This window comes from Sorex fumeus, unplaced genomic scaffold, assembly GCF_029834395.1.
Source record: "Sorex fumeus unplaced genomic scaffold, SorFum_2.1 ptg000122l, whole genome shotgun sequence".
Classification (NCBI taxonomy): domain Eukaryota; kingdom Metazoa; phylum Chordata; class Mammalia; order Eulipotyphla; family Soricidae; genus Sorex; species Sorex fumeus.
This window is the reverse complement of record NW_026606179.1, coordinates 15,175,101-15,202,069: the sequence shown is the minus strand read 5'-3', so window position 1 is coordinate 15,202,069 and position 26,969 is coordinate 15,175,101. Positions and strand designations below refer to the sequence as shown.

The following is a 26,969-nucleotide window of genomic DNA, read 5'->3' as shown; positions in this document are numbered from 1 at the left end:
TCCCTCTCCTTTCAAATCCAGTATCTGGGGTGCTGGGGGTCTAGAGGTCTGGGGTCTGCCCATGTTTACGCAGGTTCCTGGGATGCTGTGACAAACTGTCCTGGCACCACTGGTTTCTCACGTTGGATCCATGAGGTTTCCATGTGGGATTTCCTGGATCCTTTCATAGCTGGGACCCAGCAGTCCCTGGGGCTGACCTACTTGCGCCCTATCGGGCAGAGGCAGAGACCCTGTGTGGAACCCACTGCAATTTACTTATTCCCAGACACTGGAACCCGCCTGGCGGAGCCTCACTGCACAGCCCGGAACCTTCTTTCTCCTTCTCCCCCTCAGGGCTGCCCAGAAACCCTTTGCTGTCTCCCACCTACCCGGCCTGGAGTCCTGCCCCTGGGCTGTTACTTCAGCCCCAAGATCTTCACTGGGTGGTGGTTGGAGAGGGAAAGTGGGTTGGGTCTACACCTGTACTGCTTAGGACCAACTCCTGAATTTTCAGTAAAGGAATCGCTAGAATCCTCCTGGAAATTTACCTAGTTTTTTAGGTTTCTGGGCACACCCAGCTGTGCTCAGGGCTCACTCCTGGTGGAACTTGGGGAATCCAAGTCAACTGTGTGAAAGGAAAGTGCCTGACCCACTGGACTGTCTCTCAGGCCCCAGAACTGACTTTCTTTAAGTAAAGAAACAGAGTTGCTACCTTCACAACTGAGTCCAAGATTGAAATTACTCCTCCGGATCATTCCTGCAACCCCAGGGTTTGGTAGCATCCACCTTGTGAAGCCCTGATATATCAGCCCCATCTCCTATTGTTTCTATATCTTCTATATATCTATCATTGAGCCATCTGTCTGTCATTCTGTCCATCTGTTGTGTATCCAAACAACCAGTCTCCATCCTTCTATATATGTATATAATATATATACATATATATATATATCCATCTACCCATCTTCTCATTCATTCCTCCATCCCTCCATCATCCTCTCTGTGCAGAAATACTCTCCTGGGTAAGAGTCTTTGTTCCTGCACTGGAGCAGGGCCCAGGGAACAGTGGTGGGTACAATAATGGGTTCCAGACATCTGGGTCCTAATCCCTGAGCCTGTGACTGTCCCAGACATGGACAAGGGCCTTTGCAGGGCAATGTATTCAGGGTCTTGGTTCATGAGCTCCTCTTGGACATCCTGGATATGGCTGACACAAGGGTCCTTCTACAGAAGAGAGGGAGGCAGGAGGGAAAGGAGTGACTGGGGTGGCACCAGGACAGTCTCAGTCCCTGCTGGTGACAAGGGGCAGTGGGGAAGGCTTGTCACCACAGGCTTCTGCAAGACAGTAACCTAGTATAGTAGCTGAACACAAGGGCCACATCTGGTCTTCAAATCCGCATTTCTGCCTGGAAACAGCCTCCAAAAATAGCCCTTAATGACCACCCTGGACAGGCCCCTCCCCATGAACTGTACCTGAGCTGTGACACTATGTAACTAGTGTATCTGCCTCTGGACACCTTCTGGGTCACAGGTAAGTAGAGAGTTACCCCACTGCTTAAATAGCTTCTCTGCCTCTCCCTTCCTGATGGAAAGATGTGCTGAGCCCTTTACAGGTTGCCAGAAACTGCAACAGAGACTGCAGCATTGGGTCTGAGGCCCTGTTCATCTGCTAAGAAACTCCTCAGCATTTCTCTGTTCTGAGTCTCTAATCAGCGACCCCTCAACACTCAAGGTCAGAGGTCAGCATCTTAGAAGTCTTTCCTTGCCCAGATCTATGTTATTTAACTGCTTGAAATAATTAATATTTCTTGCCTTCCAGGTTTCTTGGATAAAAACTCCATGCAGCTTAGCGGGTGATTCAGACTCACGGTCTCTCATCTAGTTCCTCAATTTAATTTTTTTTTATGTGCCACACACAGCGGTGATCAGGGTGTGCTCTTGACTCAGCTCTCAAGGATCACTCCTGGCAGGGCTCAGGGGATCACATGTGGTGCCAGGGATCAAACCTGGGATAGCCTCGAAGAAGTAAGTGCCCATAACACTGGAAAATCTCTCTGCCCTGTGCATTAAAAAAAAATAGCCAGTCTTGGGGCCATAGTGATAGTACAGGGCAGAGGGCATTTGCCTTGCACATGGACAACCAAGGCTTGATCGCTGGCATCCCATATGGTCCCTCCGTGTACAGCCAGGGTTAATTCCTGAGTGCAGAACATGGAATGAACCCCTGAGCATCAATTGGTATACTGCCCCCCCACCAAAAAAATAAAAATAAAGAAATAAATTCCAAAGAAAGATTTTAAAACTTTTAATAATTAATAAAATAAAAATATCTGGTCTGTAGCTCAAATGGTGGACTGAAGGTTTCCCAAGTGAGAAGACTTGGTGCTAATATTGACACCACAGGGTCCTCGAGAATCATTGGGTGTGACCCAAAGGAGTGAAAAAAATATATATCAAAATAATTAAATGAAAAGTCACATACCCTTCCCCTGCCTCTGCCACTGATGTAGTGACTTCAGCTGGGTTGCCTACTGTGCTCAGCCGGGTGCTCCCTTGGCTGGGGTTCCCACATGTGCTGGTCATGATGGTCACTCGGGTTGCTGTGGGGCTCACAGTGTGCTGGACACTTCAGTGTTCACCATCTTCACTTGCACGGCTCACCAGGGCACCCACTCTTTTGTTGTGGTGTTCGCACATACCTGACTGTGCTCAACGATCATGCTCAACTGCATCATTGGGGAAGGACTCAAGACACTGGATTCATGCTCAGGACATGTGGGGGCACCATGGATCAAACTCATGACTTCATGCTTCAAGGCAAGTGATAGAGGCCAGACAGTCAGCTCCCATGCCCCAGATGTCAGATTCTTACAGAGATTCTGTGCCTGGTGGATCATTTTGGAGCCCATATTCAGGAAGGGCTGATTCTGACTCTGGCTTCGGGATTTTCCCTGAACTCTGGGCTCTCCCACTTGGTAGCAGAGTCTTTGTTTGAAGCTGGAGGAGGGTCACAGGAGGGCACGTGGGGGTCCAGCTGGAGAGTCTATGACATCTGTGTGGTTATGGGGTATCTGGTGACTGTATTGCCTGGATCCCTGCTGGGGCTGGAGCCCAGGTCGGCCCTGTGAAGTCTGTGGGCCCCACAGGTGGCTTATGTGAGGCAGAGAGGAGATTGGGATTTCTCCCAATCTGTCTCTGACACCCAGTGACATACTGGGAAGGCGAGTACTGATAAAGTCTGAGATGAGCCCCTGCACCGCACGGTTCAGAGCACAGCCCGCTCCACCAGGTGACTGTCAAGCCACATTGAAGTCCACTTGGTCTTTTGGTTTGAAATTTAATCCCACCAACTGATTTTTCAGGCAGCCACAGACTTAGGTTGGAGTGAGAAATTGCTTTTGGCACAAAAGAAAAGTCAATCCGAGGCCTTCCCCATAGTTTCCAGGTTTTTGTCTTCCTTGAAGAAAGGAGTTTCAGAATTAGATAGACAGTGAAGTTAAAACATTTTATTTGGAAGCTTTTAGGAAGGGGAAGGACAGGGAAAAACAGAGATAGAGAGTAATACACTCAAGAGGGCAGAGTTGGGAGTGGTCCTTCTGGAAACCCCTTTCCTGGCCTTTGTTCTTGCTGGAGCTTCTCTAGGACAGAGGTTCAGCCTTCTCCAGGTCTGTTGGCACCAGGAAGGTCTTATCAGGCCCCCTAGATCACCAGGTGGGTTGTTGAAGGCCTTAGGGCTAGGTGGTTTAACTACTCCCCAGGAATTCTATTTCCATGGGGCCCTTCCCATCTAACTGCCTCTATCACCATGAGGGACCCCTGTATCCACTGTGACCCCATAGAAGCTCTGGGGCTGGGCCGAACTGCCTGGTGAAGGTCGGAATGCAGGGTTCTGGGAGAACATGGTGGGTTGGACCTAGCGGGAACCAGCAGAGTCCAGGCTTACACCCTGGGATCCCTTGTGCTTTTTCCTTTGCAGATCCCTATCCCACATGGTCAGGGTGAGTACTCGCCGCAGCCCCCATAGTTCAGGGAGTCCCTCTGATGCAGGTGAGGTAGAAGCAGACTTCCCCTTGCACATACATACACAGTGACAGACGTTAGAGACAGATGTCCCTAAAGGAGAGAAGGACTGAGATTACTGCCTCAGTGTCAGAGAGGAAGCTGACAGGAGGACTCTATTCCTAAGGTTACTGCAGACTCACAGAGAGTTTCACTGTAGCATAAGCTGGGGCCTCCATAATTGGAACCCATAATTCCAGGTTCCCACTGGAATGGGGGTTGGGGAGCCTCGCCCCTGTGCATTCCCTCTTCGAGTGATTCCTTTGCAAACGGGACAGGGTTTAGGGGGCTTCCCTGATTTGGGGCAGTCCTTACGGGAGAGTCCAGCCTTATTTCAGAGGAGGTGTCCGAGCACATGTGTCGCCCACATCTCCCCTACTGAGATGTGTACCTTCATGCTTTCATATCTAATGCTGGGGTATGTGTAGGGGTTCTCTCTCCTCCTTTGGAGAAGCCCCATACTCTCTTAATCATGTTACCCTATCTCACTTTCTCTCCCTCCTTCTTAAAAAAACAATAATAGTATTGAGTAATAAAGATGCTCAGCCTCAGAGATGGAAAGTAGAAAAGTTTATTGGAAAGTAAAAGAGAAGAGAAGAGGAGTTCGCCAGTGGGGAGAAACTTAGTATGGGACTACATTAAGGAAAGGGGTTTTTGTGATACCCTTTTAAAGACTCCTGGCATTCCTTATGGGTTGGCAAGTGTTTACAAAAGAAGCCAGAAAATCACAGGAGTGTGTGGCTGGTCTAAATCTCTCTGTAAGGGACAGGCTTAAAATGGATCACCAAAATGAATTTAGTTTAGCTTAACAGGAACCCGCATTGCAAAATAACTGTTTTTTTCTGCCCCTGAGCAAGAAATTCAGATACAGGAGCCCCGAGTTGCTGGTCACGAGAAGGGTGGGGGTCAGACCAGATAACCAGATGTCTCTCACAAGACCCAGGACTGCCCTAAAAACCAGGATGTTCCTAAGCACTGATGCGAAGTCTGATCTTTATTCTATAGGCTAAGGAGTGTTGTGCTTTAAAATGGATCGGTCAGGAAAGTGTGGGTTATTAAAAATCTATTGACTATGAATTATGTGGGCCCTGCTATAAAGGCTGGTGAAGGCCTATATAAGATCTTCTTTGGAGAAGCTTGGGGTCTTTTCCATCCTGCCGGAGCCACGTGTCTGTGTGGGCGGCTAGACCCTGGCTAGCCAGTCTTACAGTAAACCCTACTTGCTGTTTTCAGTCTATGGAGTCTCTTTGTCCTTAAAGGGAGATTTCGATCTGCATCCTAACACACTCTAGGCACAATTGCCCATTATCTTGCTTTCCCTGCCAGCCTAGGCTCCCAGGCAGAATTTTACATTCCTGGGAAGCCCTGGGATGCTGAGACAGAACCTTCGGGGTAGAATGTGTATCAGGTTGATGGAGGAGAGATGAACATCCAGAGAGAGGATATTGTGTGCTAAGGACCCGAAGCTCGCACTTTCCCACTGTGTTATGATGCAGAGGGGACTCCCTGAGGGTTATCTGGGGCCAGAAGAGAGTATTCAGGTGGGGTTTTGTTTGGCAGAGTGTCCAGCCGAGGGACCCTCTATCAGTTGTCTAGCTTAGACCTTCTGTTCCCTGGCGCCTTCTGTCGGAGGGTCCTGGAAAACGCTGGTTTCTCTCTTTACAGCTGCACAGGAGATAGCCTGGAAAGGGAAGATTCAAACCTGACCCTCAAGGTTCTTTTGACAAAACCAGCAACTCTCCCTGCAGCCATGCGACCGGAGGTCAAGCCTGTGCGTCCTTCTCCCAGGAGTCCGGGCAGTTTCCCCAGATGCACCATGAGGGAATGCAACCCCACGTTTGAGGGACAGCAAGGGGAGTCACAAACCTGGCTGAGCTTTGCTGTGTGTGCAGAAGGACCCGCTCTACACCCTGGACCCACAGGATCCTGCAAGCTCCACATTGAGTAACCCCCAAGCACTGAGCTCTGAGTGGCCAAAAATTTTTTTACACAATGAAAGACCTCGCTCTTAGTGCTTGGCCTATCCCATTTAGATGTCAGGGTTGCTTACAACTTGCTCTGGGTCATTCCAGTCCCTTCTGTGGGGCCCTACTTTTAGGGTATTTTATGCGGGTCTAAGGTTTTCCAGTTTCCCCAGATGCTTCTTGAGAGGCCGACAAGGGACGCCCATTAAAATGCAGACCACACGTTTGAGGGACAGCACAGGAAGTGGTACTTGCCTGGCACACGTTTTGCCCATGGGGGGGGGGTGCGGGGCTTATGTTTCTTCCTCAAAAACACATGATTCTCCAGCCCTGCCCTGAGTGACCCCCAAGCCAGAGTCAGGAGTGGCAGAAATGGAAACTTACCAGCAGCCCTGAGCACAGACCCAGAAAACTAGGCTCGACTGTGAGTCAGTATGAGAGATTTGGGGGAAGCACAGGTGGTGCCCCTGGGAGAGTGACTGGGCAGTGATCTGTGGGCACGTCCCTTACCTCAGCACCGACCCTCACTTACCCCGTGATCAGGGGCGCTGTGTGGGTCCTGACCTGCGGACACAGAGCAGATGCGTCAGTAACCCGCGGGCAGTCATGGGCAGACCCTGGAGTGTGGGACCCGTGGCTCCAGGCCCTAGGGGCTCCCCCTTCCCTCAGGGATCCACTACTGGCTACCCACTACCCACTACAGTTCGAAAATATGGCTGGGGAGAGGCTTCGTCCAGTTATTCCTTGGGATTCACTCAATTCTTTCCTTTCAGCTAAATTCTTTGCAGTGTCAAAAATCAAGCCCGGCAACTCACATATGCAAGTCACATGTTCCACCACTAACCCCATCCCAGCCTGTTATTAATTATCAATCAATGAATCAATACCACAGAACCTCAACTGGCCTGTTATTGGATATAAATCAATAAATCAGAGAAGCCAAACACTATCCCTGCCCTATTATTATTAATACTAGTAGTAGTATTGGTTTTTTTTTTAATTTACAATACCTTTATTAGTCATAAAAAATATCAGTACAGAGATCAAGGAAAATCTTGGACTGGCCCAAAACAAGCAAATAAACAGCATAAAGTATTTATCAAACTATTTACATGAATCAGGCATCAACTTAACTACTAATATAGCCATCTTTTAATTTAAGATACTGAAGATGCAAAAGTTTAAGCAATTTACCCAAGTTACATCATCATCAAGTGATAGGTTTAAGATTTTTTTTTTTATTTATTTATTGAATCACCATGGGAAAGGTTACAAAGCTTTCAGGTTTAGGTCTCAGTCATGCAAATATCAAGCACATTTCCCTTTACCAAAACTTATTTTTTACCATGAAGAACCCCAATAAAACCCCACCCCCCACCCCTCCCAGTCCCTGTGGGGCAGATGAATTCTAGTTAACACTCTATCTGCTTTGATTAGATTCATTGTTTCAATAAAAGATTCACCACTATTATTTAGAGTTTACCGCCCCCCCCCCAGAATCAGACATGCTGACAAAGCATTGTGAAGTGATTTGCGTTCTACAGCTGGGTTCAAGAATTATATGTTGGTTTTGGATTTATGCTATTTTACTTATTGACCCTGGAAGTATTTCTACTGAAAGTCAGATAGTTAAGAAATTGGTTTCTGTGCTCTGGAGTCGTGGCCGTGCTGGAGAGCCGCTAGTGGGGGGCAACTGGTGGCCTCGGTAGGGCGTGAAGGGCGGACCAAAACGCCCCCCTTCCCATGAGGTTTTAGTCGCCCCCCAGTCCCCCGGCTCATACCTGCTGTCCACAAGGCTCCCATGCGGCCGCCATCTTTCTTTCCAGAGAGGAGAAGGCGACTGGGGCAACACCCTTTCCCCTCCGGACAGACCTGATGGCCTGGATTAACACATAGTCCGTTCACTTTTCTGCTCCAAGCTGCCGGGTTCTGCATTAAGTCCTTGTGCTTCTGGGGCCGTGGCCGTGCTGGAGAGCCGCTCGCGGGGGGCAACTGGTGACCTCGGTAGGGCGTGAAGGACGGACCGGGACACCCCCCTTCCCATGAGGTTTTAGTCGCCCCCACACCCCCGGCTCATACCTGCTGTCCACAAGGCTCCCATGTGGCCGCCATCTTTCTTTCCAGAGGGAGGAGGGCGGAAGGGACCAACACCTCTGAGGCGACCTTCCTCATCCACTCTCTCTAAAGTGCCCCTCACTTAGCCGCTGCTGCCCAGATGACCTACCTCAGTCGCCTATCCCTGAGGCTATCTTCATTATCATCATTCAGCCGCTCCTTCCAGGGCAACCTACCCCATGGAAACTCTGAAAATTTTGAGGAAAAGTCCAAGTTCCCGCATACTCTAGCTGTGGTTGTAGAGGCTTCTGGTCACCGGGGTTCCATCTGGGGGAGGCGGGATGTGGTACCTACCCCATCTGGGGCTTCCCGATGATCTCGGCTCTTTTTGGAACCTGTTTTTTTTTTTCCTTCGGGATCTGTGGATCCCGCCCTCCATGTTGTTCTTCTCTTCAGCTGAATGCTGTCAATATGGCGCTGGGGGGCGGGCTGTGGGCGTGACTTCCGGAATCTGAGGTTACCTGGGAGTTGCAGTCCCGGCAGATTTGAGGAAAAGTCCAAGTTCCCGCATACTCGAGCTGTGGTTGTAGAGGCTTCTGGTCACCGGGGTTCCATCTGGGGGAGGCGGGATGCGGTACCTACCCCATCTGGGGCTTCCCAATGATCTCGGCTCTTTTTGGAACCTGTTTTTTTTTTTCTTCATTCGGGATCTGTGGATCCCGCCCTCCATGTTGTTCTTCTCTTCGGCTGAATGCTGTCAATATCAGTATTGGGTTTTAACCCACAACCAGCGAAGCTCAGGGACCACTGCTGGCTCTGCACTCAGCAATCACTACTGGTGAAGTTGAGGGATGACACGGTGCTGGGATCAAATCCAGGTTGGCTGTGTGCAAGGTAGAAACCCTAATTTCTATACTATGGTGCTGGCCATCAGTCCTATAATCAATTATCAATCAATACTGATTGAGCCCATCATGGCCTGTTAATTCACTTGTCCCAGCAAGTTCTTCCACCTCAGCTCTTGCTGGGGGAACCAGGGTTACAGTTCCTGCTGCCCCCTCCTTTCTGTAGGGGTATCAGGGTGTCTCTCCTAGCAAGAGACATGAGGGACAGCTGGGGTTGTCACTCAGTCCCCTTGTGCCCCTGGTGGGCACCTAGTGCTGACAGGCCTGGAATCGGGGGCATCACTCCCTCGGGGTGGGAGACCAGCCCATGCCTCAGTGTCCATGTCTATAGGGTCGGGGCTGCCCGGCTGTGGGGACACGGAGGACAGGCTGCCTGAGGGGACACAGAGCCTAGAGCGGAGTTGGGCTCAGGGATTGGACACTCGGGATGCTCAGGGCCGACTCACAGGTGGGGAATGTTCCAGAGAGAAGACACTCACGGGATTGTCTCAGACACCGGGAATAAACCAGGGCCCCCAGCACAGTCACCAACACGATTCCTGAAACACCGAGGCCAATCTGGAGAGCTGAGCGTGAGGGTGATGGTTCCTGGGGAGATCCTGGGGGAAGAGGAGGAGGCAGGGGTTTAGGATCGAAGACTTTGGGATTCCTCTGCCCACACACATGACCCCTAACTCCTATGGGCAGCCCCCACTGTCACTCCATAGAGCTCTGTGGTCCAGGGGCGGGACCCAGGACTAACCAATCAGAGCGGTCCCCTCTGTGTGGCTGCTGGGATTGGCCAGAGCCACTGTCAGTGTTGAGTTCAGAGACCTGAAAGACAGCACATCTGGGAGGGCGCTGCCCTGCACAGAGACTACCTGGGTTCCATTCTTATATCCCGGGAAGGGAGTTTCATCCAACAACCCTACCACAGCCACCCCTCCCTGAGGCGACCTTCCTCATCCACTCTCTCTAAAGTGCCCCTCACTTAGCCGCCGCTGCCCAGGTGACCTACCTCAGCCGCCTATCCCTGAGGCTATCTTCATTATCATCATTCAGCCCCTCCTTCCAGGGCAACCTACCCCATGGAAACTCTGAGAATTCCCACGGTGATGATCAGCAAGAAGAGTGAGGGCCACGTCGTGATCTGGGGGTCACAGCACGAGCCAAAATCCCCGAGGAAGAGCCTCCATATGTTATGTCCCAGGAAGGGAGTTTCGCCCACACATTGACCAAACCAGATGCGATTATCGCTAGCTAGAACTAGGGTCCAAGTTTCACCCAACGCAGTGGAGTCTTGACAAGTCAAGACTCTGAATTCTAAGCAGCTTATACAGGGTTTGGTTGCATAACAACATTTTTCTAGGAATTGGCACTATGTCTCCAATTCTGGTCCCTGTCTGGTCCTGTGACTTCAGGGACCAGCATTATGCTTCCAATTCTGGTCCCTGTCCGTCCCATGACTCTACACCCTAGGCCCTCTCTAGTTGGCTGCTGGGTACCGCTGTTCATGCCCCCTACTCTGATACGTTGTTGCCATGGGGCTGTTTATTTGCCCAGGGTGATATTGTGTCCTGAGACGTCTGGACTTTCTGATAGGGGAAACTGAAACTTAGGCCTGCTGAGTTTTGGTCTTAAAGTGGAGCCTGTCATGGCTCCACTTCAGCCTCACATTCCCCACTTTTTTTCTTTTAGTTAAAATGAGGAATCTTTCTCATGCTGACTGTTAACCACCTGATAGTGCTGGTGCAGGACCATTAGCTGCACAGTAGTAACCCTGTCCTTAATAAAAGTGATAAGCTTATTTCGTATGCAAGGGCCAAAAGTTAGAATTTAAAAAAGCAATACAAGTAGGGGCCCCACAAGGGTGGATATCAGGGTGGTATATAACTTTAGGGTAAAAAAATTAATATATTCTTTAGATGTTTTGAACACTTTGAGCTTAGGCAAGGGGTGAGACCTGTTCTTGGGGAAATCTACCACCTCCTTTTTGAAGGAATTGCCCAGGAGTGTTTGTGTGGTTGAGGCGACTAATAATGGCACACAGGTTTTGCCTAGCTATGGGAACTTTCCAAACATGTTCCCTTTCTGAAACAGGAAGGTGAGGCTCACCTTCCTTTCTCCCCATTTTCTTTTTCCCAAGAATTGCTTTAGCAATTTGTGGGAACTTATTGTTCCATACAAATTTCAGGAATGTTTGCTCCATTTCTTTGAAGAATGTCATGGGTATTGTAATAGGGATCCCATTGAATTTGTACAGTGCTTTGGGAAGTATTGCCATTTTGACCATGTTAATTCTCCTGATCCATGAACAGGGGATATTTTCCCATTTCCTTGTGTCCTCTTTTATTTCCTGAAGTAGCGTTTTGTAGTTTTCTTTGTACAGGTAATTTACTCCCTTAGTTAAGTTGATTCCTAGGTACTTGATTTTCTGGGGCACAATTGTGAACGGTATTGTTTTCTTCATGTCACTTTCTTCTCTTTCACTATTTGCATATAGGAAAGCCATGGACTTTTGGGTATTGATTTTATAGCCTGCAACTTTACTATACAAGTCTATTGTTTCTAGGAGTTTTTTGGTAGAGGTTTTAGGATTCTCTAAGTATAGTATTATATCATCTGCAAAAGATGAGAGCTTGATTTCTTCCTTTCCTACCTGGATGTCCTTAATATCTTAATATGTGACTATTTGAGTTGTGTACTGGAGAAAAATGAAAATTGAGGTTAAAATCATTTAAAAGAATAAAATACAAAATGCAGTCCACTGGAGGGCTGACTAACACCCAAGAGCAGCTGTGATAAATACCAGGTTGTTCACTCCATGGCTTAGAAGCCAGCCGCACACTAGAGAAGGCAGCTCAGATAGAGAAGGGAGCACTAAATAAAGGGTGCTGGGAAGATCCGCCCAGGATGGGAGATGAATGCTGAAAGTAGTCTACAGACAGAACATGATTGCCACCCAAAGTCTCTTCTGCAGACCACAGAACCCAAACGGAGAGATAGAACAATAGGGAGTGCCCTGTCATAGAGGCAGAGTGGGATGGGGATGGGTGGGTGGGAGGGATACTGGGATTGGTGGGGGTGAAGTATGGGCACAGGTGATGGGATGGGTACTTGATCATTCTATAACTGAAACCCAAGCAAAACAACTTGTAAGTCTACAACTGTACCTCATGGTGTTTCGCTAATAAAAAAGAAAAGAAAGAAAATTAGAAGATGAAACAGAAACCTAGAAGGAATATTTGACCTTCGTACTAGATAAATATGGACAATCTAAAACTTTGTTCCCTTCCTCTATATTATCTTATTTGCAAGGATTGTTCAAAAAATTAACACAAGCTTAACCTGTATATGTGATATTTGAGTTGTGTACTGGAGAAAAATGAAAATTGAGGTTAAAGTCATTTAATAGAATAAAATACAAAATGCAGTTCACTGGAAGTGATGAAGTGGGCAAAGATTGAAGGAATAAATAGGTAAATGAAATATATAAATCTTGTGAGTCTTTTAACCCTCCGTTATCTGTATTTTCCTAGGATTTAGAATTCTGTTATAAAATCTTCCATTGTGAGCATTGTAAACCTTTTGAATATCTAAAGGACTGATGTAAAACTTTTAAAAGTGTACTGCAGAGTACAGCCCAGTCATGGTAAATGAGATAATGAAAGCAAACTTCTTTCCAAATTCATTGGTAGATCAAGCTACATTTAAGTTCAGTAAAATAACAAGATTAAAACCTGTGATCTTCTCATCCTAACGCCATGTACAAAAGTAAGATCAAAATGGATTAAAGACCTCAACATCAGACCAGAATCCATAAAGTTCACTGAAGACAAAGTTGCCAAAACCCTCCATGATATTGAAGCTAATGATATCTTCAAAGATGTCACGCCACTGGCCAAGCAAGTGAAAACAGAGATAAACAAATGGGACTATCTTAAACTAAGAAGCTTCTGCACCTCAAAAGAAACAGTGACCAAAATGCAAAGACAGTCTACAGAATGGGAAAGGATATTCGCCAAATACAATCTGACAAGGGGTTGATATCAAGGATATACAAAGTACTGGTTGAACTCCACAAAAGAAAACATCCAACCCCATCAAAAAATGGAGCGATGAAATGAACAGAAAGTTTCTCAAAGAAGAAATCCGAATGGCTAAAAGGCACATGAGAAAATGCTCCACGTCATTAATCATCAGGGAGATGCAGATCAAAACAACAATGAGATATCATTTCATACCACAGACACTGGCCCACATCCACAAGAACAAAAGCAACCTGTGTTGGCGCGTATGTGGTGAGAATGGGGCCCTCCTTCACTGCTGGTGTGAATGCCGACTGATTCAACCCTTTTGAAAAACAATATGGAAGATTCTCAAAAAATTAAAAATTGAACTCCCATTTGACCCAGCAATACCACTCCTGGGAATATATCACAGAGAGGCAAAAGAGTAAAGTCGAATTGACATCTGCACTTGTTTGGTCATTGCAGCACTCTTTACAATAGCCAGAATCTCGAAAAAACCTGAGTGCCCAAGAACAGATGACTGGTTAAAGAAACTTTGGTACATCTACACAATGGAGTACTATGTAGCTGTTTGAAAAGATGAAGTCATGAAATTTACATACAAGTGGTACTACATGGAAAGTATCAAGATAAGCGAAATGAGCCAGAAAGAGAGGGATAGACATAAATAGATTGCATTCATCTGGGGAACATAAAGTAACAGAATAGGAGATTAACACCCAAGAGTGGCCGGGATTAGTACCAGGAGGTTTGCTCCATGGCTTGGAGGCCAACCACACATGCTAGGGGGGAAAGGGAGCTCATATAGAGAAGGGAGCACCAAATATAGGGTGTTGGGAGGATCCTCCCAGGATGGGAGAAGCATGCTGATAGTAGACTATAGACCAAACACGATTGCCACTCAATGCGTCCTTTGCAAACCACAACACCCAAGAGAAGAGAGAGAACAAAAGGGAATTCCCTGCCACAGAGGCAGGATGGGATTGGGGGGATGGGAGTTGGGAGGGATACTGGGATACGTAAGGTAAAGGTAAAGGTAAAGGCCCTCCCGTTGATCATCGATTTGCTCGAGTGGGCCCAGTAACGTCTCCATTGGAGACTTTGTTGTTACTGTGTCTGGCATATCGAATACTCTTGGTAGCTTGCCGGGCTCTCCGAGAGGGGCGGAGGAATCGAACTCAGGTCGGCCATGTTGGCCGCTTGTAAGGTGAACGCCCTACTGATGTGCTGGTGGAAAATGGGCACTGGTGGAGGGATGGGTACATCATCATTGTATAACTGAAATCCAAGCACAAAAATTTGTAAGTCTACAACTGTACCTCATGGTGTTTCACTAATAAAAATTAAAAACAAAAAACAAAAAGGGGATCTAAGAGTACAACATGACACCCTTTCCAGCGAGGTTCCAGGGTTCTACTATTATGCCTCCGGACCCACACCCAGTCCCCCGGTTCCAAATCCTGAGTGGGACCTTCCTGTCGGCTCTGCTCATTCTGGTCCAGATAGAATTCCCTAATCGCTGGCCATATGCTCTGATGGACCACATGGAGAGCCGTTACTGCCACCACGAGCTTTCCCGATTTCACCCAGGGAACCATCTGGGAGCCTATAAGAAATACAGGAGGAGAAGATCCATATAAGATTTCAAAAGAGATCCATATAAGATTTCAAAAGGGCTTAAGTTTAATATGTAAGGAGTATTCCGGGCCTGAAATAGAGCAAACGGTAGAAGTACTAGGAGTCCTATGTGGGCTGGGACCAGGGTGACAAGTTGACTTTCCTAGCTCCCACTTTATAACAACACCTGTATCACAATCTTTACCATTCAGGAGGACTGAAATTGTCGAAGTAGGACGGGGACAATCAAGGGGTTATGTGCAAGCAGGCCAAATTTTGTTGGGTCCCTAGTATAGTGGCTCTTCTAGCAGACCTGTGGTACAATTGCTGGGAGACCACTCTATAGTTTTGGTTACCTATAACTTGGTAGGTCTCTGAACAAACACCTGTCCTAGCATGGGCCATAACTGGCACAGATTATTATCAATTAACATTGATCTCAATGTTAATTCTACCTGTCTCATTAACAGAAAGTACTCAATGCCAAAAACTGGGGCATATAAGGAGCTCGTTCCACAACTGTCACTATGAGCATACAGAGACAGAATAACCCATGCACTTCCTGTAAGTCTCGTTCTTCTGTCTTGAAGGCAGGGGTTGTCTCCCATTCACCGGATGTGTCACTGGTCCATGTCATTCTGCCTCCAATGGGGGGAGGCAGCTTTTTCATGGGAATCATGGACCTAGGTTTTGATTTCAAACACCTTCAGAGCAGTTGATGTAGACAGGATCACGATATAAGGACCTCTCCACCGAGGTTTGTGGGTGGCTGTCAGGTGCCACCTGGCCCAGACCAGATCACCCAATGCATACAGATGAGGAGTTACTAGTTCCCCTTAACTCTGGTACTGTGTACTCCAAGCCTTCCATGGAGCTGGGCCTTGATACCTGTAGGACCAGTAATGACTGGAGAAGAGAGAGATCATACGTTCTGGCCTACACTTCCTCTTGCAAGGCTAAGTTGGAGTAGTGTCAGTTAACCCAAAAAAATTTCAAAGGAGGCAGAGTTTCTCTGTAAAGGGGGTTCACACTCAGTACAGGGCAACTGGAAGGAATTTCTACCTACATCATATTCCCCTAGAGATTTCACCACTTTACATCTTTAAAGGGAAAATGGTCAAAGTTTCCTTTTCTGGAGCTGCTTCCTGCTGACACAGGGACACTGACTCTGCCTGCACAGGGGTGAAATCTCATGCCAGCTTAGTTTTTAACGGGCCCCTAATAATGAATGGGTTGAATTCCTGAAATTATCAACATTTGAAAGAAAAGATCAGACAGGCTGAGGAATATTGATTAGACCTTGGAGGTGTAGAAGGTCCTCTCTGGCTTACTGAGGGCAAAATGATTTGCTGTTTTAGAGAACACTAAATAACTTCCTCACCCATGAATGAATTTGGTGGACAGAAAATGACTTCCTGTGTCCAGATCTTTCTAAAATACATAGAAACACCAAGCTACCTCCCTGACTTTTTCAGTACAGATCAGAAAAGCTTCTACTCAGTCTTTGAAGCTATCAATAAGAACCAATAGATATTTATACCATAAACATTTGAGCATTTGATTATGTATATACTAGGGGGCAGTTGCACACTGTCTCTATCGCTTCCCGTGTTCGGTTGTCTCCACTTCCCCCACCCTGGGGAGGTCAATGGCGATGGGTAGGCAAAGGATAGAATGAGGGCCAGGCTGGTTGGTATCATTTGGAGTTTATTCCAATCTCCTCTCCATTCTCCTCTGATTCTTCTTCTGCTTCTCTCTCTCTCTGAATCTCCCAGCCCAATCTTAAGCCTAGTTTATATAGAAATCACGTAGGGTGGGGATATAAAGGTGGGGTTGAACATTAACAAATCAACAAAGAGAGATAAAAACCACTCCTCCAGGAGATTAACTCAAGGACAAAATCTCATCTAAGGAGATTACTCCAGATTACTAGGAGATCGGATCAAGGGCGGGATTGTGCTGTGTTGCTTTCTTTTTTCCCCAACTAGTAACCCACTTAAGTAGTTGTAGTAAATTTATTTCTAGCAATGTCATTTTGTTTGAGCACAGTAAGAGATAATCAAGCTTAAAGTTTGGTTCTTCCTGAGGATATCTCACAATATATTCCAGACCACAGTCCTCAGGCCAGGATAGTCTTGCTAACCCGAGCAGGGTCTCTATTCAGTTACCTCTTTTGGGTCATGACAGAGTTTGTCCATGACAATGCTCTTGACTTATAGCTGAGTATTATGGCACTTTGCCTGCACATTTCGATGCCAGGGTAGCTCACAGCTTGCCCCGGGTCCATTCAGTCCCTCGTTGGGACCCTGCATTTGGGATGCTAGTAACTAAGGGCAAGTGAGTCTTAAGTCGAGAAAGCAGATGTCTAGGTGTGAGTATTATTTGAAGTCAATTAACTCCCAAGTTACAAGAGCATAATATTAACTGTCTTCCTTCTGTGTCCGTACAAAACGGACATTGCTTTAAATTAAACTATGGAAAAGATGGGGGAAAATCAATATTTAACTTACAATATAAGTTCAGTATTCTTAGGAGGATCTGACCTTACAACTTAACAGTTAGGGAAAAAGGTGATTAACTGGTTGGGGAGGAGAGCACAGAGAAGAATTTACAGATAAACAAAGGAATGGGAGTGACTCGGGAGCACTTAAACCTAAGCTCCCCTTGGCAGGGGAGAAAGGACACACCAATGTTATCCTAAAATGTTTAGAGCTATACTCCAACATTTGATCCTTTACATGAAATCAAGCTGCCAGTTCTCCCCTGGCATTGAACATTGTTGTTAGGAGGGGAGACCCAAGATTTGAACAGATGGTGTTAGCATATTGAACAGATACTGTTAGGAGGGGAGACCCAAGATTTCCACTAGGTTTATTAAAAGTACAGAAAGGACAGTTCTTAATTACTGCATTGGTCCATGGGTTAGAAATTTTCCTTGTTTGGTTACCCATCCATCAACTTTCCATTGGAGACCTTGCTCCACTGCCCATTCTTCATCTTCTGCAGAGTGTTCTGGCTTAGAGGAAATAACTCTCTAAATGGGGTATAAATTCCATGATGGAATAGGAATCAAGAACTGTTGGGAGAAATTTTCTGTTCTCTCCAAATGACTACATGTATTAACTAAGAATGAATACTTAGAACCAGTTTAGATATCCACTTCCTCTGTGGGAAAACAATTGATCCTGCACTTTGAGCTGAGGTTCCCTGGTAAAGCTCTGGCTTCCACTTTTCTGGCCAGTCTAGTGACAGCATGTATAAAATTGAGTTTTTTGTAGACTAGAAAGTTTACTTACTGAATTATATAATTATTCAGTCACCTTTGTATAACTAGAATCTGATTTTCACAAAGGAGGCTAATTGCACAAATATGGTTTTCTCTCCTCCATTTTAAATTTACCAGACAACTTAATAAACCTGGCTTGTCCTTTTGCACAAACGCAGAACAGTTGGTTCCATTTGGGGTACCCCGTTATTTACTAAGAAGTCCAAGGGTTTGTCAAAGACAGAGCAGGAGACACATCAATTATGGCATTTAATGTTTTTCCTCACATCAGGGCTACCCCAGGCTCGGCCACAGGATGTGACGATCAGGTCTCACAAAGAACTAGAGGTAGAGCCTTCAGGTTGAACTGGTTGTGGCCTCAGGTCTCTCACCCTCTGAGGTAGTCAGGAGTCTATCTCATCCCCTGTTCAGGCCTGGGAGAAATCTCAGCCTCCAGTTTTTGACACTTAGGGCAAGGAAGGCCCAGGCTGAGTCAGTCATTGCAGATTTCCAGCATTCTCATTTTCCATGGCCCAGATGATGCCCAGTCCTTCCTTGAGTCGGCCTATCTTGAGGGTCTCCCTGAGGTTTGTAGGGTACTTGAAACAGCAACTGTTAGATACTGCTCCTGTAATTTAGACCAATTCCTCAGCTCTCCCTAGGAGAGGGCTTTTTGGGTCCCATAGCTGGTTTTCCTGTCTGCACCAGGGGTAGGCCCTATTGTAGAAAGGAAAAACTTTTGTCTGGGTTTATGCAAAGAAACATAAAACCATGGAGCATTAAAAAGATGAAGCCAAAGGTACAATGGGGAGAAAAGCAAATATTTCATCTTACTCACAATGAGATGTACCCGTTTGCTATAGGTTCTAGTCAAAAGAAGCATTAAGTTCTGTAGAGATAGAATATACAGTTTAACGACATCATATCTAACTCATTTAGTTCCATGTTGAAAACCTTGATTTCCAATTGTCTAAGAGCACTGTAATAGGAATCTGGACACTAGAACAATTCTGCAGATATAAACTAAAAAGTTCTTATAGCAGTAAGGTTTGATCACAGTTTCTATTTTAAAACACAACCTTACACTTACACATTTCTTCACATACTAAAGCCTTCTAAACATTCCTTTTCATCCTGTCCTGTTCCTCAGAACCAGTTTCACTCTAACAGGATTCCTTTCCCCTTTTTTCACTAGTGATATCTCCATCCATCATCCTTTTTACTTAAAATACATACTTATATTCCTTCCTTATTTTCAGATCACAGGTTTTAATCTTGTTACTTTACTGAACTTAATGTAGCTTGATCTACCAATAAATTTGGAAAGAAGTTTGCTTTCATTATCTCATTTACCATGACTGGGCTGTACTCTGCAGTACGCTTACAGATAAAAGAGGGTTAAAAGACTCACAAGATTCATATATTTTATTTGCCTACTTATTCCTTCAATCTTTGCCCACTTCATCACTTCCAGTGGACTGCATTTTGTATTTTATTCTATTAAATGACTTTAACCTCAATTTTCATTTTTCTCCAGTACACAACTCAAATAGTCACATATACAGTTTAAGCTTGTGTTAATTTTTTGAACAATCCTTGCAAATAAGATAATATAGAGGAAGGGAACAACATTTTAGATTGTCTATATTATCTAGTACGAAGGTCAAATATTCCTTCTAGGTTTCTGTTTCATCTCCTAATGTTTTTTTTTTTTCATAATTCTTAAGACAAAACTCTTCAGCCGGAATACTTTAAACTTTAAATTCCTTTCACCACAAACACAAATTTTGTTTTCTGGATATACTCTATTCAAAATGCATTCAAAACTTTAACACTTAGATTTTAACTTCCTAACTTCAAGCCTGTTATCAGCATAACACTGATCATCTCCATTCTTAGCTCTCATATGCCTCATCTAAGATGGGAGGTGGGGTTGGCTGGGGGAGGAGGGGGCAGATGTGTCTGTTCAGCTGCAAGATCACCAAAGCCAGTTTTCCGCTATTTTGATCTGAACCTGGTCTGAAACTTCAGCAAGGAAACCAGGTATCTTTAAAACTTTTATTAAGGCACAATGTTGTGGCTTCAGACTATCAGGTTGACATCTGAGATTAACTCATTATAACACTTTGCTAAGTAGCTCTAGAAATTTGAGTTACCAAAAGTCTCAGAGATCAAATAAAACATTGATAGGATAAGTTTTGCAACCAATTTTATAACTCTAGAAACTCATGCTCTAAACCAAACCATTACACTTTGAACCTGTTTTTAGGTACCACAATTATTTCAATTATCATTCTAACAATCCAATGAAGATGCAATCAAATATATATTGATATAGCAGCATAATAAAACACTTGAACTGCCAATGTTTATTAAAAAAAAGAGAAAGCTCTGTTTTAATGGCTTCTGTACCTCTCTTGTTTGTAAAAACAGCCTAATTTTTCATTAAGATTCATAGAGGCTTGTAAGATAAAGCCTTGCATTCTCTGAACTCCAATTTCACTTTAGTTTCAGGCTCTAGTTCTGCAGCTCTTTTCTAGATAGTAAGATTCCAAAGCTAAAAAAAATTTTAATTGTTAATAACCATTAATGTTTTTCCAGTAAGAAATTAAATTGAGAATATCAAATTCTCTGTCAAACCTTTTAAATTGTTGTGTTACTTATCACTCTGACCTCTTGTGATGATGCTTCTTGCCCAAGTTTAAGGATCTCTACTTCTGATTTACACAGACAGACAATGGACTGACTACAAACACTGCATGTACATATGCACATATTTACAGTTGATCCATTGATCTGACTCTTCAACAAAGAACTGTCTTTATTTGACTTAATTTTAATTTTAAAAGGTCTTAATATGACAAAGATTTTTACAACAGATACTTTAACAATTTCACAATTCAAACATGCTTTCTGACACAGAAAGAGGCCATTGGTACTCTCCAACCTTTAAATAGCAGCATAAGAGAGCATTTGAATGGTCAATATTTATGAAAGCATGAGATGTAACCTAATTTTTATTTCCTCACTGTTTTGCAACACGCTTGTTTTTAACCAGGCAGGGGTCTCTCAACCAGTTCCTTCCAGACCAGGATGTAAGGGATCTGGTCCTGGTTTCCTCCTGGTACTGCAAAGAAACTTCTACCTTTAGTTTTTTAGAACGGTCCCCAGCTCAAAGGTACCTTAAGTGGGTCAGCCAATGTTGAAGGCTGCATAACAAGACAATTCTGCAGAACAAAAAGTTTTAAGTTTACTCTTTTTAACCTCCAAGGGCAGATTACGAGCTCTGCTTTTAAAATCCGAGAAATGATCGGTAAAAAGAGACTGGGGTGGGGCTGGAGCAATAGCACACCCGGTAGGGTGTTTGTTTGCCTTGCACGCAGCCTTCCTAGATTCGATTCCCAGCATTCCATATGGTCCCCTGAGCACTGCCAGGAGTAATTCCTGAGTGCATGGTAAAGTAAAAGTAAAGTAAAGGCTCTCCCGTTGATCATCGATTTGTTCGAGCGGGCCCAGTAACGTCTCCATTGGAGACTTTGTTGTTACTGTGTCTGGCATATCGAATACGTCACAGGGAGCTCACCAGGCTCTGCCCTGCGGGCGAGATACTCTTGGTAGCGTGCCGGGCTCTCCGAGAGGGGCGGAGGAATCGAAATCGGGTCGGCCATGTTGGCCGCGTGCAAGGCAGATGCCCTACCCGCTGTGCTATCGCTCCAACCAGGGGTAATTCCTGTGCATCACCGGGTGTGACCCAAAAAGCAAAAAAAAAAAAAAAAAAAAGAGACTGAGGTGTTGTCTGTCCCTGGTCATGTTCCTAGGGAGAAAGTGAGTGATTAATGGTCTGAAAACAGAACAAAGACACAGACTCAAGACACACGCAGGTACTCAAATATGCCACGAAGAAGATAGACAAATATCAGCCACTAGTCCTCAGTGCACTGTACCTAACCCCACTTCTCAGGCGGTCCCTCTGTGAGCAAGCTTACTGAATGGCGTCCACCGTTCTGGGGTTTATGGGGGGGGGGCACTGGGGGTGTCTCCCACACTGCCCAACTGGCGACTTCTTCCTATGCAGGTCCTCTGTACTTGGGCCCTTCCTCTGACCCTCCTGTCAGACACTGAGACGGTCAGTCTGACAAACCACCCTTCAGCCGCCTCTCCCTGAGACGATCTTCCCCAGCAGCCTCACCCCAAGGTGACCGTCACCCAACCACCTCTTCCCGAGATGACCTTCACTTAGCTGCTCCTTCCAGGGCAACCTGCCCCATGGAAAGTCTGACAATCCCCACGGTGATGATTAGGAAGAAGATTAGGAAGAACAGTTTATATAGGATTTGGTTACATAACAGCATTTTTCTAGGAATTGGCAGTACATTTTCAATCCTGGTCCCTGTCCAGTCCCGTGACCCCACTCCTTAGGCCCTCTCTACTTGGCTGGGCACCACTGCCCATACCCCCTACTCTGATAGGCTGTTGCCACGGGGCTGTTTATCTGCCCAAGTTGATATTGTTTCCTCAGAAGTCAGGACTATTGTTCTTTTTTTTTTCTTTTTGGGTCACACCCGGCGATGCTCAGGGGTTACTCCTGGCTCATGCACTCAGGAATCACTCCTGGCTGTGCTCAGGGGACCAAATGGGATGCTGGGAATCGAACCTGTGTTGGCCATGTTGGCTGTGTGCAAGGCAAATGCCCTACCCGCTGTGCTATCACTCCAGCCCCATGAGTTTTGTTCTTAAAGCAGAGCCTGTCATGGCTCCTCTTCAGCCTCACACCATCCTCACCACCTTATACTATCCCCAAAATACTATTAGGTGCCATCCTTGAGCACAGTGCCGAGATAAACCTTGAGCAACCCCGAGTGTGACAACCCTCCCCCCAAAAAAGAAAAACAAAACAAGAAAAAAATGTTGCATTCTCCCTAGCCACACTAGCAGTGGGATGGGCACCTGGAATGCCCATGTGCCCCTGATTACTGAGGGCAGACTCGGCTGAGAATAGAGCCAGAACCAAAATAAGGAAAGTTCCTGCTTTACACCACACTTGGGGCTCCCAGATCTAATCAAATCTGACGGCCTTCTTCTCGCCTTACTGGGGCATTTTTAGCAGCTGCAATGGCGAGAGCTTGGGTTCAGCCCCTGGAAAGGCCTTTCTGAGAGTCCAGGCAGAGGCCTCGGGTGGAGTCTGGGAGCATCTCATGGCTGAGGGGTACTTCCCCAGGGACTCTACCAACAGAGACAGTCCTGCTCTGCACCTCCTGGGTGTCTCTGTGCTCTCCACTGGTCCTTACCTGGGATCAGGACTCTCATGGCTGCCTGGCCTATCCCCAGGTCATTGGAGACGCGGCAGATGAAGGTCGTGTTGATGGACTCCTCAGTGGGGTGAATCAGGAGCCAGGAGCCCTGGGGTACAGCAGAGGGTGGCAGAGGGCCTGTGGTCCTGGGGGTGAGAACACGGCCTCTGTTGGAGCCCAGAGTGACAGGGACTGAGGAACTCTAGCACCTCGCCCTGTATGACCCAAGTTGGCAGGTACCTGGATTCCCCCCGACTCTCCCTCTCACACCCCTATTACTGCTCAGCAGGTCCTGGGACCCACCTTCAGAATCCATCCAGAACCTTCTAGTCCTCAGGGCCTGTGTGACCCCCATTCTGACCCCTGTCCCCTGGCTCCTGCTCCCCCCAACATACACCTGGTGGCCTGAGAGAACTTGCTGAAACAGAGCTCCAGACACTCCTCTGCTGAGTTTTGTTCTTTTGACGACCAGTGGAATCCAGTTGGTAACGGCTCTAGTCCAGCAGTCTTCTCCAAATCTCATTACATGTCCAGCAAATTTGATTTTTGATGCCTTGGCAAACGAGACAGCGTCCCTGATTCTTGACCTTCGACGGAGGTCGGAACTCCGGATTCTTTCTCTCATTCGAGTGAAGCGTGATACTACAGGCATAGCACTTTTTATTACTCTTCGGGAGACCCGAATAGTGTTCTTATCCTGTTTTCATAGTACCTAGGTCTCTGAGGCATATGTTAATGCAGGAAGAACAGTGGAATCGAAGATATGTGCCCAGAGCCGGAGGTTCTTCGTCCTCTTAGCTATTTCTTTGACTCTGCCCACAGTCAAGTCAGTCTAATAGGGGTCAGAGGTGACTCTCTCTCTCTCTCTCTCTCTCTCTCTCTTTCACTCTCTCTCTCTCTGGATCCCTCTGCCTTCCCTTCCTTGCAGACCAGAAGTCATCCCCAGCCTCCTCCCTCAGACCCAGTAGTTTATTTTCTAGCCTCCCCTCTCAAACCCAAGAGTTCAGGGCCACAGAGATAGCAGGTAGGGCATGTGACCAACCTATATTTGACCCCTAAGACCCCATACAATTCCCAGAGACCCACCAGGAGTAATCCTGGATTGCACAGCCATGAATAAGCCCTAGCACTGCTGCGTTTGGGCCTCTGAAACAAACAAAAATACCCAAAACAGACCAAGGAGTTCATGCCTTACTCCTTCCTCCCTCTCCCTAATAAGTCTGTCTTGAAATCCTTCCTCCCTTAGATCCACGTATCCATCATATACCTCCTCCCTCAGACCCAGGAGTCCAACCCCAGCCTTTTCCCTAGGAACCACTAGTCATCCCAAGTTCCTTCTCCCTCAGAGCTATAATTGAATACCCATCTCCTCCCTCAGACCCAGGATTCCATGCTCAGCCTCCTCCCTCAGACCAGGAGTGCATCCCAGCCTCCGCCCTAAACCCTGGCTCCCAGCACCTCTTTCCTCAGGTATAGGAGTCCAGGTAAGCCTCTCTTTTCCTTCACCTTAGAGTTTGGGCACCCAGACCCTGTCCCCAATGGTTGGGAGTTCATGCCTAGACTCCCTGCTCAGACATGATTGTCCATCCCCAGCCTCCCTTCTCAGACCCGGATCAACCCCAGGACTCACGTGCTCCAGTCATAACTCTTGGGCTCTGGGTTGCTGTGGGCATCACAGGTCAGCCTGGTTTCCCTGCGGCCCTGCTGCCCGATGTCATCATAAAGGGCGATGGAGACCTGGGGGGAGTCTGCTGGGGGACAGGGACAGACACAAGGACACCCTTCTATTACTGCTCAGCCTGAGGGGCCAACACTTGAAGAGAAGAGCCCCTGCCACATTTCACACAGGCAACATGAGGGGCAGCTGACTCTGGGCGACATGACATGATCCTGAGTCATTCGGGATGTCTTGAAAAGGGTCAGGGTCTCGTTCTCACTTTAGTGACCTGGCGACAGATGTCAAATGCGCTCGTGAACCTGGGGCCCATACCCTGTTCTGTAGCATCACATGCTTGGGAATTTGTGCTCTGCTCCCTCCTGCCAGTGCCTGCATGTAGGGTGCTGCAGGGGATCATTGTATAATTGAAACTCAAACATTAAAGCTTTGCAACTGTATCTCACGGTGGGTTTATTAAAAAAAAAAGTTGGAGGAGGCAGCAAAGGACAGTGGTGGTGGTAACCCACGTACAGAAAAGTCTTGATGTAATAGGGTTGTTGGTGCCCAGGTGTAGACAAGGAGGGTTGGTGTGGTGTTGGTGGCCTACGTGTAGACAATGAGGGTGGGTGTGCTGGTGTAGGTGGTAGGGTCATAACAGTGCTGCTGTCACTATTTTTGAGGCAGGAACTGAGCATGTGCATCTCAGCTCTCAGCCTTTGTCCTGGATAAACTCAGAGCCCACTGGGAAAAGTTACTCCAGGTCCCCAACCTGGCTCCGAATAACTGCCCTGGCCCAGGCAAAAACCAAACCAACAAATGTCCCCCTCCCCCACCACCACCCACAAAAGTCACCAAGATCTTCTGCAAGAACCAAATAATCTACTCTCTCCGACCCACAACAAGGACCTATGTGCATCTCCAGCCCCACCATTGTTGTTTTACCTCCTTGGGTCTCATCCTGCCCCTTCCCTCTCTGAGTCCTTCCCTCCCCTACCTACCCGCTAGTCCCGCCCCTCCAAGAAGTCCCGCCCACTGTCATGCAGCTACTGGGAGCCCTACCCTCACACTCACAGAATACACGGAGCCAGGTAAGCGCACTTCCCATCTGGGACGTGCTGATGTGGACCTCGCAGGTGTAGTTGGCTTCGTCCCCAGGGCTCAGCTCACGAATGGTCAGCGAGGCGTCTAGTAGGTCCGCACCCAACCTGGCGGCCTTGAACTCCAGACGGTCGGGCTCCAGGATGATGGGGCCCCACTCCCAGTAAAACTCGGCCACAATGCTGGGGTCCCCCAGAGGGGCCAGCCGCTTCCACCTGATCTCAGTCACCCGTGGGATTTCTGACTCCAGAAGTAAGTGACATGGCAGGGTCACAGTGCTGCCCAAGGAGCCATTCACCTTGGTTGGGGCCCGCACGACCACTTTCCTGGCCCCTATGGGGGAAATACGGAAGGAGAGAGGGGTCAAGCTGAGGAGTTGCAGATACCAGGTCCCAGGTTATGATGGGGAGAGCCTGGGGAAGTCAACAGGATGGAGAGTGTGGGGTTGAGGGTTGAGTTGGGGGAGGGTGAATGAGGAGACCCACATTTGTGTACTGTGGGTGCATGTGCTGCTCTGGTCTATGACCAGATTTTATATAACCAAGTTTCATACATTTTAAATTTTGAAAAAATAATTGCAGTAAAAAAGTTCCAAATGGGGGACCAGAACTAATCCAGAGGGTTGGGTGCTTGCATTGATGCTTGACTGACCCAGGTTCAATTCCCAGCATCCCATATGGTCCCCTGAGCTCACCAAGAGTGATCTCTGAGTAGAGAGCCAACCAGGAGGAACCCTTGAGAATTGCTGGATATTGCAAGAAAGAAAGAAAAAAAGAAAGAAAGAAAGAGAGAGAGAGAGAGAGAAAGAAAGAGAGAGAGAAAGAAAGAAAGAAAGAAAGAAAGAAAGAAAGAAAGAAAGAAAAAGATGTGTTGATGCAGAGATAGACAGTACAGCAGATAGGCCACTTGCCTTGTACCTGGTTGGTCCATTTTTTTTTTAATTTTTATTAGTGAAACATCATGAGGTACAGTTGTAGACTTACAAATTTTTGTGCTTGGGTTTCAGTTATACAATGATCTGGTACCCATCCCTCCACCAGTGCCCATTTTCTACCACAACAGGTCCCAG

At 46.7% G+C, this 26,969-nt stretch overlaps 1 protein-coding gene across 1 annotated transcript in view; it reads right to left on the bottom strand.

Annotated features, from left to right (window-relative positions):
* LOC130043363 (poliovirus receptor-like) overlaps positions 1 to 26,969 on the bottom strand; it is a 198,319-nt gene that overhangs the window by 63,749 nt on the left and 107,601 nt on the right. The window contains exon 8 of the mRNA XM_056135618.1: positions 25,874 to 26,233. Coding sequence (XP_055991593.1) covers positions 25,874 to 26,233 — 360 coding nt within the window. The remainder of the gene's footprint in view (positions 1 to 25,873; positions 26,234 to 26,969) is intronic.